This window comes from Strix aluco, chromosome 3, assembly GCF_031877795.1.
Source record: "Strix aluco isolate bStrAlu1 chromosome 3, bStrAlu1.hap1, whole genome shotgun sequence".
NCBI classification, from domain to species: Eukaryota; Metazoa; Chordata; class Aves; order Strigiformes; family Strigidae; genus Strix; species Strix aluco.
The window spans coordinates 31,532,519-31,551,080 of NC_133933.1; the positions used below are offsets into that span (position 1 = coordinate 31,532,519).

The 18,562-nt window shown below is 39.4% G+C and overlaps 1 protein-coding gene across 6 annotated transcripts in view; it reads left to right on the forward strand.

Annotated features, from left to right (window-relative positions):
- Positions 1–18,562, forward strand: part of EML4 (EMAP like 4) — a 165,287-nt gene that overhangs the window by 72,044 nt on the left and 74,681 nt on the right. For all 6 annotated transcript variants that reach the window (XM_074818013.1, XM_074818010.1, XM_074818012.1 and 3 more), the window contains exon 2: positions 18,262–18,444. In XM_074818013.1, coding sequence (XP_074674114.1) covers positions 18,262–18,444 — 183 coding nt within the window. The remainder of the gene's footprint in view (positions 1–18,261; positions 18,445–18,562) is intronic.

The window sequence follows — 18,562 nt, forward strand, 5'->3', positions numbered from 1 at the left end:
CTTCCAGTTGGCATTGTAAACACTGTTTATAAATGGAAAAAAACCCCACCCACCAGTGTCCCCAGATTTGTAAACTTTACTGTTTTCAGGCTCTTAACTTGGTTTGGATACATTTATCTTTAATGGTAAGACTATTAGAGAGTTGGCTTTGGTGGTGTTTCACGGTGGGGATTTGCCAGTTGCTGGAGGTGTTGATGGTGAAGGTGGCGGTGTTGTGGTGGCTCTGCAGGGTTTCTGCAGGGGTGAGGCCGAGTCTTCCTTGGGCCTGGTGCCGCACACCCAGGGGGTGTCACCAAGCCTGAGAGGGCACCTTGGCCGGCAGAAGCGCTGCCCTCTGCCTCGCTGGCAGAGGGTGACGGTGACTGGTGGTGCATGGTGCTGCTCCTGCTGCCTTGTCTCCCGGCCCAGGCGCTTGTGGAGAAATAGTACTTACTTTGAATTAGTATCCAATGTAAGGAACTTTGCTTTAAATTTAGATGTTAAAAGGGCTCTTTTCTTTCTAGTGCCTGTTATGTAGGCAAAAATAGAAAAATTTGACATAGAAGTCTTACTTTCAGCTTGATATTTTACCTAAAATGGTTAGGCAACCAGTTAAATTGACCAAGTATCAGACTGTTTCAGGGGATTACATCTCCCTGAATAGTGGTTTTTCTATAAGCTTGGACTGCCATAACTACAACGTTTATGTTGATGCAGTGAAGCCTTTTTAAATGAGATGACTTTTGCTGTAATTGCATTGAAAACTTTTGAGCTAGCGTTAGTCTAGGTGCTGACAATAATAATAACAATGATAATGTAAAACTCCATATCAATATCTTAATACTTTTTAAAACACAAAATTAAAAAACCAAACTTCTTCAGACTGGGTATCTTCTTCACCTAAAATGTTACCGTAGTCAGTGTTTGTTTAAAGATTTAACTTGCTGTAGGTTTCAGTGTATTTGACACACGATTTGACTATTTGAGAGTCAGTGCTGTCATAGCTAGTCTTAAAACTACTTTAAATAATTTTTTCTGAGTAATTGTTAAGTAATTGGTCCACATTATCTTTTCCCTCTCCCCAAAGTATCAGACTCAGAGCAAGTGCTCCTCCCTTCAATTGATACATTTTACAAAGGAGAGGGTATGCAACCCGGCTATTTCAGAAGAGCTGGAGGTCTTTCTCCCCAAGGTTCTGGTAGTCGAAATGCTTTAGGCTCTATTTTGGGAAAATTCTGTTTTCTATTGACCCCCAACGGAAGGGCAAACTGATTCCTACCATGAGGAACAGCAGTCGCCAAGAAATGAATGCAAAGGGTTGCATTTTTGTAGATGTGGCCATTCATGCTTGTAATTGAAGGACTTAAATGCCTGGAAATGGGGCTTTCCAAATGTAGGGATGGGTGGGATATTACTCTCCTTTTGTATGCTTCTTTGCTTATTATGCCGTACTTTATAGAAGGAAATGATGACAGCCACTGCTCTTTACTGGCATAATTTTCCACATCAGTTTGACATCTTCAGCTAGGATCCTTGTCTTATGTCTAGAGGTGAAATCCCATCTCATTATATTTCACGAAAATACCATTGCTGCCTCTTACGCAGCCATAAGTCTACTAGAATTTGCAGGATAACGTATACTTGTTTTTAAGTTCTTCTTCCTTATCAGGTTAGCATAGTTTTACTTACCACCTTCTACTAATTTGGCAGAGTTAAATGAATCTTTTATTGAGTGGTTATATTGAGTAATTATAAGCACAGTTGGACTAAGCAGTATTTACTTGCTTCATGAGTTAGCTGAGCCTGTGCTTAATGAAGGGAGCTGGAAGCTAGATAGGCTAGCTGTTTCAGGGCTTGATTACATTACATTTCTTGTCAAAGTGCTATTTCCTCTTCAGATACTACCCCCTTTCCAGGTAACCAAGAGAAGGGATGTACCTAGTCTGACCCAGCTGTGCACAGTACAGGCTGGTGTGGTGGCATCGTGCAGAGCTGTGGGGACGCCTCTGTCAGGTCAGACACAGCGCTTGACTCTGCGCGTCGCTGACTGTAGATGTGCTGTAAATGTTTGCATGTACACACCTCATTAAAAATCTTTCAATGTATGCCTCAACTGAGAAACAAAAAAAAGTATATTGTGCATACTTTGGTAAATAATTGCATTCTTACTCTGTAGCATGTGACTAAATACCTACAGTATTGCACTGTAACAGCAGTGCTGTGTAGATATGACATAAAATTACAAATATCGTAAAGGTCTGTATGGGATTTCATCTCACACTGTTTAGAAGGTTAATACTTAATGCTGACTCAATGGAAAAGTCTAATTTCTTTAACTTGATAGTTACCTTTTAAAAATGTGGTTACATTTTTTGGTAATGTTTCTTCTGCTTTGCCTGGCACCTCTATCTCACTTTTAACAGTTCTAGGAATATTATTAGTCATCAAAAGTGGGTTAAGAAGATAATGATGACTGTGCAGGGTAACGGTTAGCATTTTCTTAGCAGTCACAGAAACTAATTGCAAGATGAAGTAACTGCAAGCCACACTCGAAGTTGCTGAAATATCAAAATTGGTGAAATATCAAAGGTGCAGTTGATGCAGCAAGCTTGTCATTAAAGGTCAGATAAAAAAGTTCAGACTGCACACACTTTCTCAGCACTGAGTCTTTGCTCTCAAATTTTGAGTAATGCCCAGATTAAGAAACCTAAGAAAGTATCTTTGTGAACCCTGTGTTACACCCCTGCTTCACGCAGATAAGTAAATTAATCAGGAAGGCAGCAGCATTGGAAACCTCCCTTTTGCAGCACGCAGAACTGAAGTGCTTCTTCAGCCTGCTCCTTCTGCAGTGAGACAGAGCAGCTCTGAGAGCAGAACTTGCAAAGAAACGCAGAAAAACTGCAGGCCCTGCAGATCCCAGTGAGCAGAGAAGGAGAAGGAGTGACCAGACGTGAGAGTTATTAGTTACAGTTGTTTATTGTGTGATGAGAAGATATTCTGATGTATCATCAAAACAGAGAGAATTTAGGTGCCGTGTCTTCTGCCTTTGCTCTTCTCTCCCCGCACCCTTTTTGTCCTTCGTATGCTCTAAAAATGCATGAATTTATTGGGTTTTGCCCTTGTTTGTCTGTGGTGCTTTTCAGAAGCATTTAAAACCATGAGAATGCCCACAGTCAGATTTCTGATAGCTATGAAGTGCATCAAAGGGAGTGTTCCCTTCCACAAGAAGCTGATTGAGTTGGTCTTTCAGGTTTTTGCATGCTGCTGCCACCATGGCTTTTACCTCTTTGCTCAATGGCTTAAGTGGCACGATGTCTTGAGCAATAAGGTTTTTGGGGGGTTGGGGACAAAAATCAGAGCTGGCAGCGGCTTTTGATTCCAGAGTAGCTTGCGCTGATCATGTGCAATTTCTGTATCAGGGTTACGTTACATGGGCGGTGGTAGTGTGGCCCTGGGAGCTGTTGGGCAGGGGTTTGGTAGGGGCAAAGCCGTGCTCTTGGCCCTGCTCCCTCCACACCAGAGCAGTAATGCTGCTGGGGCAGGGTCACTCATCCTCTCCACCTGCAGGTTGGTGCCGGGAGGTCTTCCCCAGCCCTCAGAGGTGTACAGGCTGCATTTTGTGTAGCACTCTTGTACAAGGACTTTTTGCTATGAGGCTGCAGGTCTCAAATGATGGTCACATCTAGAGTGTGCGCTTGCACATGAGTTGCAGAGGGCTAAGTGAAGGTGGATACTTACAGCATGTTGACACAGTAGGTTAGTAAATGTGGATTAGTAGGTTAAACAACCTGGCATTTAGTCTTGTGTAAGAGCTAGTTACTACTTGGAAGCTGTGATGTTGTTAACCCCCTCTTGGGCTCACTCCCTGGTAGTTTATGTGGCTGTACCACAGGCTGTAGCCCATAGAACATGCTGATACTAGCTCAGTTTTAATTCTTTCCTGCTAACGCTGAAAATAAAGTTTGTAAAATGAGATTATCAGAAAGGGTAGAAGATGCTGAAAATGTGTAAAACAGTTTTGTTCGTCTTGATGTATTCTGTTGTGGTTGGGATCCTTTTCATGCATGAAGGATCCTGTTAATATGGCTGGCAGTATTATGCAGAAATAGCATGATCCTGGATGGTTCTTTTGTATTTATAAATAGCTGAATTATTATAGCTAATGCTTAATAAGTGTATGTGGAATTAATCAATCTTAAAACATAAGCATTAAAGGAATAAACTGTGTAAATCTGTGGTTTAAGATGATAGCTGCTTTCAGAATAACTGAAATTTTTTTGGCCTTAGATTGTTCCCCCCACAGATATCAAAGAAAGTAATACAAATCTCCAGGATTTTAAGAAGGGAAGAGAACTGAATTGCAAACACTGGAGACCTACAATATATAGCTTTTTCCAGTATATTTTTCACTTCATTAGTTTGAAGTGTATTAGTATGAAGCTATAGATTTTCTTTCCATGGGTTGCAGGCAGGCTTTACCTAGCATTGCTGTTCCTGATCTGTTATCAAAAGCTGGAAGTGATACCCAGTGTACTGAAGAGAAGAGCTTTGAGGTAGGTCTGTGAGGGCGTGATGGCTGACGTGGCAGTGGCAGGTTGAGTGGCAATGTAGAGGCTGTTAGATTGCATCGGTGCTGGTGTACAGTTGCAGCAAAACGTTCCTGTGTTTTTTGAACTTGTTTACTTTAGCACATAAAGATTCTTTTTTTCTGAGGAGGCTTTGATTGATTTCATTTCTTGATTAGTTAATGCCTTGGTCTGGGGGAAGAAGGAAGAAAATGGGAAAAAATGGAGCTTATTCCTGGTTTATGACACTGCTGTTACTTAGTCCCAACTGAATTTAATTCTTGTTTCCCTGCCAAGTATTAGTACTTGATCATTTCTAATATCAGACACATCCATGATTGGTCCTGTCTCCCTTGCCATTTGTAGGGATGTTATCTTTACCTAAAAAATGTTGCTTTGGAGCAGATAGTGGGAAAAGAAACCTGAAGATTTTTTTCCACTTCAGAGGCTCCATCTGTGGAAAAAACAGATAAGTAATCTGTTTCTGATACAAAATGTGACGTGTTTAAACAGCTTTGATAGAAGTATGGTCACTTTTGAGTTTACAAAATTTGGCAAACATTTCACGTAAGAAATGCATGTGTTCTTCTACAGGATCCTTTGAGAAGGAAGGAAGAGATATCCCTGTGAAAAGGCTTATGTTTTTCCCATGCAGGCAAATTCCATGCATGCATTCATGATGGTTTCGTATGATCTATCAATAGCAATTGTGACACTTCGATTTTGTGTAGGACTTGTACATAAAATGTGTTCAAGGTGAAATTTTAGAAGGTCTTAGCCTGCCAATGTTGTCCAAAATGTTCTGTTCAGTGATTTGTTTTTTTCTCTGGAAAGTTGTAGCATCACGTAACACTGTTTCTGCGTGTCTGTGTTTGCTTGCAGGTCAGTCAATTCTGGAACCTGCTTTGTGGCTTAGCCTAAATAAAGATGAGACCTAATTCCTTCCTTTCCAGCCGAGTTTTCCATTTTAGGCATAATAGTGCCAGGATTATCAGCTGAAATTACCATTGGAACTGGCTTCATTTTTATGTATTCATTTCTGTAGAAGCAGCCTTACTATAGCTTTTTAAGCTATATATAGTCACATATATAGAAGTCTGTCATGCTGTTCAAGAGTTCTTACTCTTCGTGAATTAAATTAGTTTAATTTCACAGTTACCTCACGTTTGTAGAGCATTTGTGGAAACTTACTGTTGATAGTGTCCGTGCTGAGGAAACCATGGCAATGCTGGATCTGCAGTCTGAATTGTTTAAATTGTATCTTTTTTTGTAAAATAATAAACATTAGTAATAAATATTTCTACAGCTGTCCAGATGCAGTGTGTTGCAGAATGTCAGGATCGATGATGACCAGGCAGTCAGTTTCTTGTCAGGCAGCAGCAGCCAAAGCAGCAGGAAAGGTGGGAGCAATGCTTTCCACCCACACCTTGTTTATAGGTGTTAACTTCAAAGCTTCACTGGGGCTGTTTACTTGCTAACATAATAAAACAAAAGGAGCTCAACTAAAGAACTAGTCAGTTTTTTAGTTGTATTTATGCTCAGTTCCCCTTTTTGAGGATGGCTGTTGACTTACAGCTGTATAGATATTCTGCTTGCTGTCTGGTCTGAAATGTTTTCTGTGACACACAATGTGCAAATATTCTCTCTGTTTCTCCATACTTGCTCCTCTGTAGTAACTGAAGTAGAGATTGTGACTAATGTGCAATGAGTAGTTGCAGATACCACCTTACAGGTTGACTGTGTGGGAGTAGCTTGTGCTTTATCCTTGAAACTAAGCAGATAGCTTAGCAGCATCTATACTATGCCTAGTCTGTACAGAGATGTTTTAGTTGTTTTCTATGCAAAAAAACCCTCAAAACTTCTGTTGTTTTGGTTCCACCTGGAGTAAGCATTAGCTGTTGTAGAGGTGGTGTTCTAGTACCAAAGCCGCAAGCAGTTGCAGAAGTTGGGGAGGCATCTTGGAGGTACACAAAAGTGGGATTTTGACTGCTGCTGTTGGAAGTGTCATCTTGGATCTAGCTTGTGATTAGAGAGATTTAGTCTCGTGCTCCCAAGAAACGATGGACTTTTAAAAATATCAAAAGCAAACCTTATGTCTGTTCTTGCCCAAAAGGTTCAGGGGAGGTTTAACGATTGCGAGATTGTATCCCCTGCTGCAACAGCAAGTGTCATGTTTTATCCCAGCAGAGCTGGGATAAGGGGTGCCTTCTTCAGAAGATGCTGCCCGCTGGGACGGAGCAGAATGGGCATGCAAGCACGTGTTGCCCTGGCCCCACTGTGGCAGCGCCTCAGCTGTAGTGCGTAGTCACTGGAGAAAACTTAACACTGGAATTAATACTCCCTCCAGAAGGCTTGCCTCTTAATAGAGCTTATATTTCACAAGGGAGGGAGCGTATTGTCATCCTTAGCTTTTGGATAAGAAAATGCAAAGGAGGACAGTGACTTTTCAAGGTCACTTTAGCTTCTCGGAGAGAAAGTTGGCATTTTACTGAATGGGCTCTGGTATTGAGAGGTAATAAAGCTGTGGCCCCATAGAGATGTGAATAAGTGGAAGGAATTGCTATACCTGAAATACCAGAAAACTACGATAAGGCAGTGAGTTGTGAAGTCTTTTCCAAACAGATTTTACCTTTATCTGAAATCACTGTGTCCTGTGACATGGAGAGCTAAGAGCTGTCAAATACACAGCTGTGTATACCAGCCCTGGAGCCTCTCCCCTCCTCTAGTGTAAGCACATTTCTGCTGAGCACAAAAACCTGCCAGATCCCTTTCTTCCCAGCTGAGCTGAAAGGGAACTCTTCCCCCGTGGGGGAGAGGAGCGTTTTGGGAGAGGGACTTCGAAGGCCCAGGGGGATGCCAGCACCATGAAACCAAATTGCAGTGGGTTGATGGCCTGCAGGAGCCGCCAGCCTCCCTGGGAAAGGGGGTGCAGGGCTCTAGCCTATGGAAATAGCGTGGTGTCCTGCCCTGCTGTCCTGGCGCACCCATGAGAGGTTTGCTGTGAATTTGGGAGAGTGCTGATGAACAGGGGTGTCGAGTTTGCTTTCAGGCTGAATTTTGAGCCTGAAATGATTCTGCAAAGGACAGGCTTGGGCAGCTTTCCCTTAAGCACAAAGGAGGGTGAAGATGATTGAGAACAGCATTTGCTATGCTCCATGTTTAATATTGATATCAAGAAGTGAATCTCTTCAACGGGGCAATACCCTAATACTGATATTTTTATGTGCATGTCCATCATTCCAATCGGGGACTATTCTTGTTGCATAAACATAATAGTAAATCTACAAGATAACATCCTATTGCCTGTGAAACACAAGCAACTGCTGACAGCTGCACAACCTGTACAACCCAGATTCGTAAGTGGACAGTATGAACAAAAACATATTTATTTGGGAAAGAAAATAAAATAGGCCAGGTCTCTATTTTTCCTGACTTGATGGAGTTTTTCATAATGGCATTTATGATAGAGTGCCTTAGAATAGCACAGAATGAGATCAAAGAAACTTAGTTTGTACAGTGATATTTTTGATGTTACAGATTAGTTATTTATGAGTCCTGGGGGAAGGAAGAAAAAGCAGCACAATGAAGCAACCCATACAGCAAATTTCAGAAATGTTCCAACACTTTTATTTACAGACATAATGTCTAACTTGATTGCTAGATAACAGAAGCTGGAGATTATTCATTTGTGTTTCAGGATTTGAGATGAGTAAAACTTTGCAAATAAACATTGCATGGTACAAAATAAATTGTATCCATAAAATAAGAGGGTATGTTGCTTTGCCTGATGTTATCTCACTTAATGATTTCAGTGCTTTTCTGTTTTGCTGCTGAAATTATACCCTAGAATTGATGAGAACATAGCAAGCTTAAAGAGTAGAAACAGCTTTCCTCCAGGGCAAAAATGTACTTCTTAAAGCACACCATAAAAACTCAGATAAGTTTGTTGCCTGAATAAGCAATACGTATTTAAGATCTTGGCAGGTTTCTGTAAATTTCAGATTAAAAGTATATTGATACTACTGAATTCAAATGTTTGGCAGCCGAGGAGATGCACTGCAGTGGTAGGGAGTGTTGGACTTTCCCTTGTTGTGCAATCTAGAGATTTAATGTTTTGCAAACAGGATTTTATTTGCATGTTACTGTAAAAAATATATTGGAAATATATTTTGGAAATATAGCTTGGAAAATCAGAGGTGACCGTATGAATTGGGGCTTAAATTCTGGAAAAAAAAATTATCCAAAATATACAGACACTTCTCTGAGCACCATCACTCTGACAAGAGCAATTAAAAAATAAGTGTCTTCGGGAGGAGGTAGGGTGCAGAGAAAGGTGGATTACTGTGAGTGCTCTTTTTGTTTTCTTTTTTTCTTTTTAAATTCTGCTCCCCCCCCAACCTCTCCTGGTTTTTTTTTCACATTTATAAGCCTTCACACCAACTTCCTTGTCTGCCAGGTAACTGGTGGGTACCTGTCTGTGTAAGTGAGTTTGCAAAATACTCCAGGAAAACCAGAGTGTTTCAGATGATCCCTTGTTTCTCTGTGAACTCTCTATGACATTTGCTGGACTTTGTGATGGTTTGGATAGCAGTATTTTTGTCCGAGCCTGAACATGGTTATTATAATCATTCACTGTTTGAGCAGACCAGAGACAATTAATGCTGCCGTCTCTTGTAGATTTATGCAGTAATGAAATACAGTTAAAGAAAAGTGTTATGAGTGAACATAAAAGCCAGAATTGGGGTAGTCCTTCAAGCCTACATTTAATCTTCTGGATCATACAGGTATTAAGACACAGCCGTTAATTGCTTGATCATAGTCTTCCCCAAGTCAGTCAGTACTCCGAAAAGGTGATTCTGCCTAAAAGGCGGTTGCTCAGTGTTTTGAGTTGCCTTCATCTTCTTTGCTTGGCTCCGTGTGTTATTTTTATGCCAAGGCTTTTAGGCTTCTTTTTCAAAGAAATCCATCAATTTCAACACTGACTTTGCTACAGCACTTATGGTAATGCCTTAGTAGCCCACAAGTGTTAATTAACTTTTAGGTGGTGTGGGATGAGGCTTACACTTAACAGATGAAGAGTGAAGTTAAAAAGAGATTAAGGTCAAAAGCATTTGCTAATTACCCAATTTTCTAATTAAGCAATTGCCCAATTTGAAACTTGGAAGACTTGATTGTCCAAGTGCCTGGGTAGGACAGCTTTGTACCTTTCAAAAGCCTGATTGCTGCTGGTGTGAGGTTCCTGGGAGAGCTCATCACTTTTCCACGCTGATGTCCGGTGTTTCAGGTTAGTCAGAACATGCAGGTTTTTCCTCCATGTGGCCTTGGAAGTGGGGGAGGGATGCTTTCCTGCTCTTGGTGTCCTGCTCTGGCCAACTTGGAGACCCAGGGAGTGTCTGGCTTTGCCTTTATCGTGCCAAGCTGGGGCCCCCTGAGTTTCTCCATGGGGTGGCTGGGGTGCCATCCGCTTGTGGTGTGGGGAGGTGAGCTGTGGCAGAGCCCTTGGTGAAGAGAAAGACCTCAGAGATCTGGTCCCTCTTCAACATGTGAAAAGTTGTTTTCTTAGAAAATGTTAACTAGGTCAGTTTGGGTATGGGGGAGGATAGGGGAAAGGAACTCCAGGCACTGAAATCTTTAGCCTGTATAGTTTCATGCTTGGCAAAGTTATGAATTTGGTAACTTCAATTAGCATTTTATCATGGAAATGTTCTAGCACTTCTAGCACAAGATGAAATATTTTCGACAAAGGAATGTGTGCTAAAGTGTTATTTTTAATGCATGTGTAACTTACAATAGAGCAGTTCATTGCAGCTGTCTCCCTGGTTGCTATGTGAAATTCCAAGCATATGTGTTAGAAAAGATGCTCTCTGCCCCTCTCTTTCTCTTACTGTGACACAAAAATAGGTGACATCAGATACTAAAAAGAGACTGGGGTGAGTGGGATTGCTGCTGAGGGAGTTATAAGGGAGATCCCAAGCAGGTGCCTGTAGCCACCATGAATTCTGTCTATGGAGTGTAGAGGTCGCTCATCTGTTTAGCAGAAACATCATTTTGGAAGGTAAGTGCGTGTCCTGCTGGCAGAAGGCCAAGTGTTGAGGAGTCCTGAGCTTCAGAACAGTATCAGGAGTATCAAGAGCTAAGCAATGCTAGGGGAAGAAAAATACTTAAAAACCACAAGGCTTTTTAAGTAGTGGGTGGTGAAAATCCCATGAATGGTTTTACTGTTGATGTTCCTTTTAATGGAGGTGGAACTGATACAAAGTATGCAGTTAGGGAAGGATAGATGAGAGCACCAGCATAATTACCTGCCTCTTCGAGTACTTGTATGGATACCAATGACAAATACGAGAAGTATGTATAAGTCTTGGCTTTCTTTTGTTTTCTTGGTCTATGTATCAAAACTAGTATCAGCAAGTATAAAGTCTGATCTGTTCCTTCTTAAAACTTGTGTGCCCAATAAATAATATAGTTACTGGAAACAGGCAAGCTGAACACTCATGTTGGTCAAATACATCATGGGTGGAGTTGTGCCCTGTGAATCTCATGCTGATATATTTCTAGATTATCTGTATTAAAAATAATACTAGTGTTTACAGTAGCAGATGCACAGGATTATTGCAAAAAATATTTTTGTCATAACAGCTGTAATTTGTGGTTATTATGAAGTTGTTTTTTCAGGATGTTTTTGTATCGTCTTTTAATCTTTCTCCTTCCCTTGCTTTTTCATGTCAGCAAAAAAAGAGAAAGATCTGAAAGCCTATGTGCACAAATCTGTTTAGCATACACAAGTAGAACTACTAATTATTAGGGATGAACTGGTAGATCGTCTTATGTGTCAGACCAACCCTTTAAAATGAGATTGCCTGAAAACACTGGTGGTGTTCTCTATAATGTAATGGTGCAGGTAGTAGGCTCACTCATGAGTCATGAACTCATTTCAAATAAACCATAAAGCAGTTCACAAATAGCAAAGATCAGTAGCGATTATTGTATTGCAGAATGGTCATGTGCTAGGGTAAAATCTTCTCATGGATCATCTACCGACAGACCACTGCAGTTGTACGATGTATATATATCGTGCTTAATTGAAAAGTCCTAACGAAACTTTGCCCAGTGTAGTTATATATCTTCTTCTTTTAAAATTTAATGCAGTGCTTCAGTGATTTAAATCTATAGTTTATGACTTTTTTTTTTTTTTTTAAATTGAGTTTGGGGGGTGTATGATTATCTATACAGATATATGCAGATCTGTATAGATCTATTCCAGATGGGACAGTTTACATTTATTCAAGTCATGCATAAATTCTTAACATCATAAATTATATTCCTTTCAGGGTTTTGACTGAGATTTTTAAGCACAGTCTAGATTTTCAGACTTGAGTGACGGTTGGGGTTTTTTTTTGGTTTGTTGGGGTTATTTTTATGGCCAAGTTCTGTATCCATCAGTTAACATGGTAGATTGCACTGCTGTGTTTTAAAGTGAACAGTAAGCAATCTTTTTACATGGTTTATGATTAAAAATGCAGTTTAGCCATTGGGATGATCAGTTTTGATGTTTAAGGCACTATCCACTAGACGTTGCACTCTCATTTTATGGTCTGATTCTGCAGTAAGATCTGTGCTAATAAAATTACTGCTTACTGTGGACTTGTGTTTAAAGTGGCTTGTGAAAAGCTAGTGGAGAGTAAGACCTCTTTTTTAATTAACTAGCATGTAGGGGACCAAAATAAGTTTGAAACATTGAACAATCTAACGAACTGCACAAGGAAGACAGTTTTGTCAGCATGATGGTTCTTGTGCAGCATCAACCGTGAGCAAATAGTGGTGTGTGACAACATATGTTCTTCCTGAAAACCTAACAAAATGTCTGTGGAAGAGAAAATTACAAGCTTAGCTAGTGTCGGAAGTACTACCATGCTGCATATTTGAGAGCCATGAGTTGGGGACCACTGTCTGCAGTCGGTGACTTACGTGTACCCATGTCAAACCACCTGCATTATTGTTCTACAGGAAAGTACAGAAGGAGCTTTTACCTTTGTCTCCAATAATTAATGTGAGATCAAGTAATGCATTGTATTTAATTCAGAGTGGAAAAATTGAGAAATTAGGGAAAGAGAATGAAAAAGTAGGTAAGGAAGTAAAAAACTATGTGGAGTAATCCAGAGTGTTAAAGGCTAGAGTCTTGCATTTGTGGGAAATGACAACTTGGGGACAACTTCCCACTCCACTTCCATGCCACCAGATCTAGCTTCTAGGGACACATCAGAAGTTAATACAGTATCGTTTGGAGGTGGGGGGAGAAACTCTTTTAATCTTTCATGTCTGTGTTGTGTGTTTTAATTCCCGTTCTCATGTTCCTTCTATGACTCACATCCTTTACAAAACCAAGATAATTTGTGTGTGTGCTGGCACTTGGAGGAGGTAGAGGAGTTAATGTAGGCAAAAGTGTAGAGTCTAACTTTTTTTTTTTTAAGAAAACTATGTATTAAAAATATGAAACAGAATTACTGACCTTTTATAAGCATCTTTCATAAGGTAATCTTAAGACAAGCGATCTGCAGAAAACTGCAGAGAATTTTCTTTCACTTAACATGGTAAGAAAAACAAATTTGTCAGTTATCTCCCTGGAAATATAAGCCTCATCCAGAGTCAAATTATTTACTGCTCTTCAGAATAAAAATTGCAAGTTGTGCAAATACATACCTTCCCGCACGCATGGACAGATCACAGACCTAGTGAAAAAGGATTCTTTAGGGCCAATTACCTCCTGAAATTGTGAGCCAGAGCTTTATACCAGTCCAAGTAACTTCTGTTGCATTTCTGTGATAAAAGACTCATACCACTCTGGGGAAAACATAGAAAACTCTGTGGGTGCCTTGGCAGGCAGGGATTTAAAAATATCTGTGGTTTGTGTGGCTTTATTGGATAAAATGTAGGATTTTCCACCCTGTGGTTTAAATTTCCATGTGCTGGAGTTTGTAGAATTTGTTTTTCTGAAATGTTGCTTATGTCTAAAATGAAGCCCTTACTTATGTTTAGTTGGGGCTGGGAGGAATTGACTCAGAGAAGTGATAATGGATGCTCTGGAGTTGTTGAGGGGCCTCCAGAATAGATGGTTCAGTAGTAAGATACTTTTAAATGCAGCCAGTTCAATTTTCTCTCAGGCAGTGAGTGATGAAGGGTGGTACTTTTCAAATACTGTTATCCTCACGTGCCTGGTTGGTGACATATGAGTTGAGGAGTGATATGTGGGTTGGGAGGTTTAAGTACCATCTCTGTGTACTGGATACCCCTTTCAAAGTTCCTGGCCAAAGTCTGAGGGGTGGTTTGAGCTGCTGCTTTGTTCAATCTGCTGCGAGTGTTTCGATGCATGTGACTGTGAGGAGTCCTATGCAGCATAATGTGTCTGTTTAATGCTGTTCATTGGCTATGAAAAATGAACCCTAATTTTGAGGGTCATCCAGATGTGTCATGAGTACTGAATTCAAGCATCCCATATAATCTCTGCTTACTCCAAAAGGAGGGGAAGAATCGATGTTTTAATGGCTAAAATTAAAAATCAAACTAGTGAACTATGATAAAATAACAGTACATCTTATTTTGAAAGTTACAGTACTCCATGTTTAGACCTAGCATGTTTTTGCTGTCATTTGAGTACCAATACTCTTACTTTAAACTACTTTGTAAGATTGAAGGACCTTAGATCCACATCTGTGTGGATGTCTCCTCACCACTACTGGTGAGCACTGCAGATGGTGATTCTTTCACAGTGGATCTTGTTCCCAGTGCCTCTCTCGAAGGCATAGGTCATGGACAGCTTGGGAAATGTGACCAACACATCAGAAATTATGCTATTTGGTTATAGTAACTGGATAACTAAACAGGTCTCTTTAAAATGAATGAAGTGAATGAGTCAACAGTCAACTGCACTTAAATATTTCTTGCTATATTCCCATAACTGGTTACCCTCTTAAATATATAAATAAATCTCCCTTTGGTTTACTAAATTATGAGTGGCTTATGGAAGGCCTGGATAGATTTCTGTGACTGCCCGAGGGGAAAAAAGGACAGATGTTTAGGAGTGGCAGAAGAGGAAGGGAGGAGGTGGACTTCTGCTTTTCAAGTGACTGCCTTTCTACTTGCATTTTCCCTTCTGAAGGGGGAAGGGCATGCCCTTGAAGGAAGCTTTTTGTTTAAACTTCAAAAGAAGTAGTTCTTTAGGTTATAAGAGTGTAGTTTTAACAGAATAAGAAATCTGGAAGAGATTTTGAAAGCTTCTATTAAAAAAAAGTACAGTTTTGCACAGTTTTGCATTGTGCAGATTTGTCAAAATGATCTGAAGATTTCAGTTGTGTTTACTTTCAAGGCATCTTCTTTTAAGCTAATCCCTAGTTGACTTACTTTTCAAGACACTGCCAAGAAGGGCATGTTGGAGTTCAGTTGAATATTTGCTGTCATGGGTGAGGTATTTGGGTTGGGAATCATTCATTTTAATTCCCTAATAGTTACCAGGGTAATATATGACTGTCATCACTTGAAACAGATGCTGCTTCTGTAGAGTGATAAGAACAATAAAATGTCTTCCCAGTGTGCTGTTGTGTTCTTTGATCAACCAAGATATTCTTGATTGCCTAGTGATCTTCTTGCTATCCAGCCTCTTTCAGCGGCTGTCTCACGTGCTCTCTCTGCAAAGCAAAGTAGATGCTGGTGGTTTGAAACCTCTTTTCTCCCGCTGTATGCACACAGCCAATTTTTGAATCAGCTAAATGGTTTAACCTTCTTGTTTTCCTACTTGTGCCCTGTTTATACAGCTACGACCACTGACAAGCTGTCGGGATGAAGTTGAGTTTGAGGGTCCTTCTGCCTCTCCCTGCCATTTCTAGGGGTTAAGCCTCTATAGCACAGGTCACAGATGTGAACATTCGCCAACTCCTCTACCATCTCATTTAGCATGTTGAGGAGGTCAAAGCATTGCAGCTCACCCTTACAAGGCAGAAAGATTTGCTCTCCTGTTCTCCTTTGAAGTTTCTGATTAGTGACATAACTGTGGCTTTGGGAGCTGCATGAGCCATCTAATGTGCCCCTTTTTTGGGGTGCAGGGGTTCAGCAGAAGCAGTCTAGTCAATGTTAGTAGTTGGTGGGAAAAAAGATGCCCACGTCAGGCAGAGCACTTGCATCTGTGTTTATCAGACAGACAGATCGACAGTGGAGCCTTTCCTGCTTTAGTAATTACTATTATTTGGACTCCACGCAGGGAACACAGTAATGTCTGGCTTTTAAAATGACGATTTGACATAGTTACTTACTACTTTTACAAATGTTTTATAGTGATCTGCTGTATATTTATATAGCCTGGGAATTTATCCATCATTTATTCATTATAAGACCTTTTAATAGTTCATTAATTGAAGGCTTTGGCAGACAAAAAAAAGAAAAAAATTAAGCTTTCCTTTTTTTTTTCCTAAGGAAATGTCAAACTTCTCTCTTCTGTTTGGACTGCTATCCAGTGTAAGATGGGTTATAAAGATTATAATAATTTGAAAATAATTGTCATTGTTTTCCGCTGTATTCATTTTGACTGGTCCACTGCATATATTTAAAGGCTAATACTGTAGACAGCAAAAGTATGAATCATATGGTGGTACTTCAACTCCATTTACTTCCTTAAAGTAAAAGCTTTTCTTCGTGACAATGTGAATTTACCTCAGTTCCTTTTTATGTGCTGCATAGGTACATGTGCTTGTAGGAACTTCTCCTAGCTCCTTAAAAGAGATGGAGTTGCATGTTTTGCAGAAGGGGGTTTTAAGAGAAGTATTTTACACAGTCCTTCCCAACCTGGGGTAGCTGTCACTGGTCTGGCTTTGTAAAGTACTATTGAGAGAGCATTGGATGTACTGGGCTGTAGAGTTGTTAAAATAACTTTTCTGCATATAGGAGGTACAGTTATGGCTGGTGATATTAAAGACGTTTTGTTCAGAGTTGTTCTGATATGTTGTCTCTGGATCTCAGTCTGATTACATGCCTTATTAATTCCCCTGCAGTTCTTTTTATTTATTAGCCTGAATGAATACAGTATTAACCATGAAGTGATACACATCTGCTTTTGGTTTAACCAAATAGTGAATTAAGTCAATATGCAAAGCTGTCTTCTTGTAGGAGTTGTTTTATCAATGTAATCTTAACTGTTCCTTTCAGCTTAATAATAATTGCGAATATATTTCACTACTAATATTAGCTTGTTTTACTAATTCCTTGTAGGAATTTTGTTAGTGTTGTGAAAGTATTACTGTGATTCTTTATTTTGGTTGGTTCAATTCTTGGCCTTCGTTAGTGAGTATTATGTTTTAACGGAATGAAAGTTGGCATTAAACTCCTTAATCTCTTTCATATTTAATTTACTGGAGGGGTTTGGCTCAGTGTTTCTTTTGCTTACATTTATTTTAAAAGTGCCCTTATGCAAGTATTTCAAAGATTAAGGATTTTTTTTTTAGTGAAAACCAGAGTTTTAGGATTGTGGCTTATATTCGCTTTTTTTCCCCTTGGTATGTCTTCTTAAGATTAGTGAACTAAAGTTTAGATTGTATATAATTGTAGTAATAATACCAGCTATTTACCGCTATGTGTAAATTAGCTGGTTTTATATATTTCATAGAAATATATACAATTTCATATATTTCATAGACTTATACTGTCTGTTTGTATAACACAGGTAAATTTTGTAAACCTGTATTAGAAGTTCCTTCAGGAGTTTTTAGTAAGCCTAAATCGGGATGGATAAGGAATTCAGTACCTTGTGATTGAGCAACATATTCTTTTATGGGTTTTTTTTTGTTTTTTTTTTAGTGGTTAGCCTGTGATTTATTGGAACAGCCAAATACAAAAATCTGTTATGTGTTATTTTGGCTTGGCAGAAATAATGCAAAGAACTGTCAAAGGCAAAGAGTATGAAGAAGCTGTAATTTCCTTTTTACCACTGAAGAGTAGATTTGGCTGGATTATGCCTTCAATGCTAATCTATCTCTGTGTGGCCAAACAGATTTTTGGAACCTTTTTGTAGCGTATTTATTTTTTGTCCACTTCAGGCCAAACGTTATAATGTCATATGGTTTTTTGGCACATACAGGGTGGCTATGTGAAAAAAGTTAAAGAGAAGGAATTTGAAGTTACGAATTCTGATCTAGACCATTTAAATTGAGATTGCCACTTAATGCAATTAGGTCATGGCTAGCAATACTTGTATGTTCAACTGTATTTTTTTTTTTTTTTTAACTTTACAGCTTGCTTTAACCTTAAGGATCATAGTTAAAATTCTTCAAGAGTTCAAAAAAGAATATATTGCAAAATTTTATCACAGTTTTATACCTTTTCAGTTAGTTCAGCTGGCTATTTAAATAAGCTTAATTTCAGTCTTTCTTCTACTGGTAGGCATGTTTTTCTTTCTACACTATTTTAACAGAAAGTACATTGCCTCCTCTGATTTTAATAGGGCCACACTCCTTAAGCCTTGTGTCTTAGCTAATGATTAGTAACATTTCTGTCTTGAAGCATTAATTTGATGTGTTTAACATAATACCTATTCCTTATTTGCTTGAACATGACTGTTTGAACGTCTTCAGTATTTCAAAATGATGGGACAGACCGTACATGCTTATTTCTGTGGCTTTTAGTTTAGAACAAAACAGTTAAATGCCTCTTTCTACTCTGCTTTCCCACTGTACAGATGACAGCATCTCAGCTGCGAGCACGTCTGATGTCCAGGACCGTCTTTCAGCCCTGGAGCTGAGAGTACAGCAACAAGAAGATGAAATCACTGTGCTAAAAGCAGCATTGGCTGATGTGCTAAGGCGTCTTGCTATCTCTGAAGACCATGTAGCTTCTGTGAGAAAATCGGCACCAAGTAAAGGTAAGCCCATATTTGTTAAATTCTTTCTAGAGTCAGAATGTTATAATTTAGAATGTTCTTTATTGATCACTTCTTTTTTCTCTTTTCTATCTCATTTGGAAAGGCAGGTATATTTTGA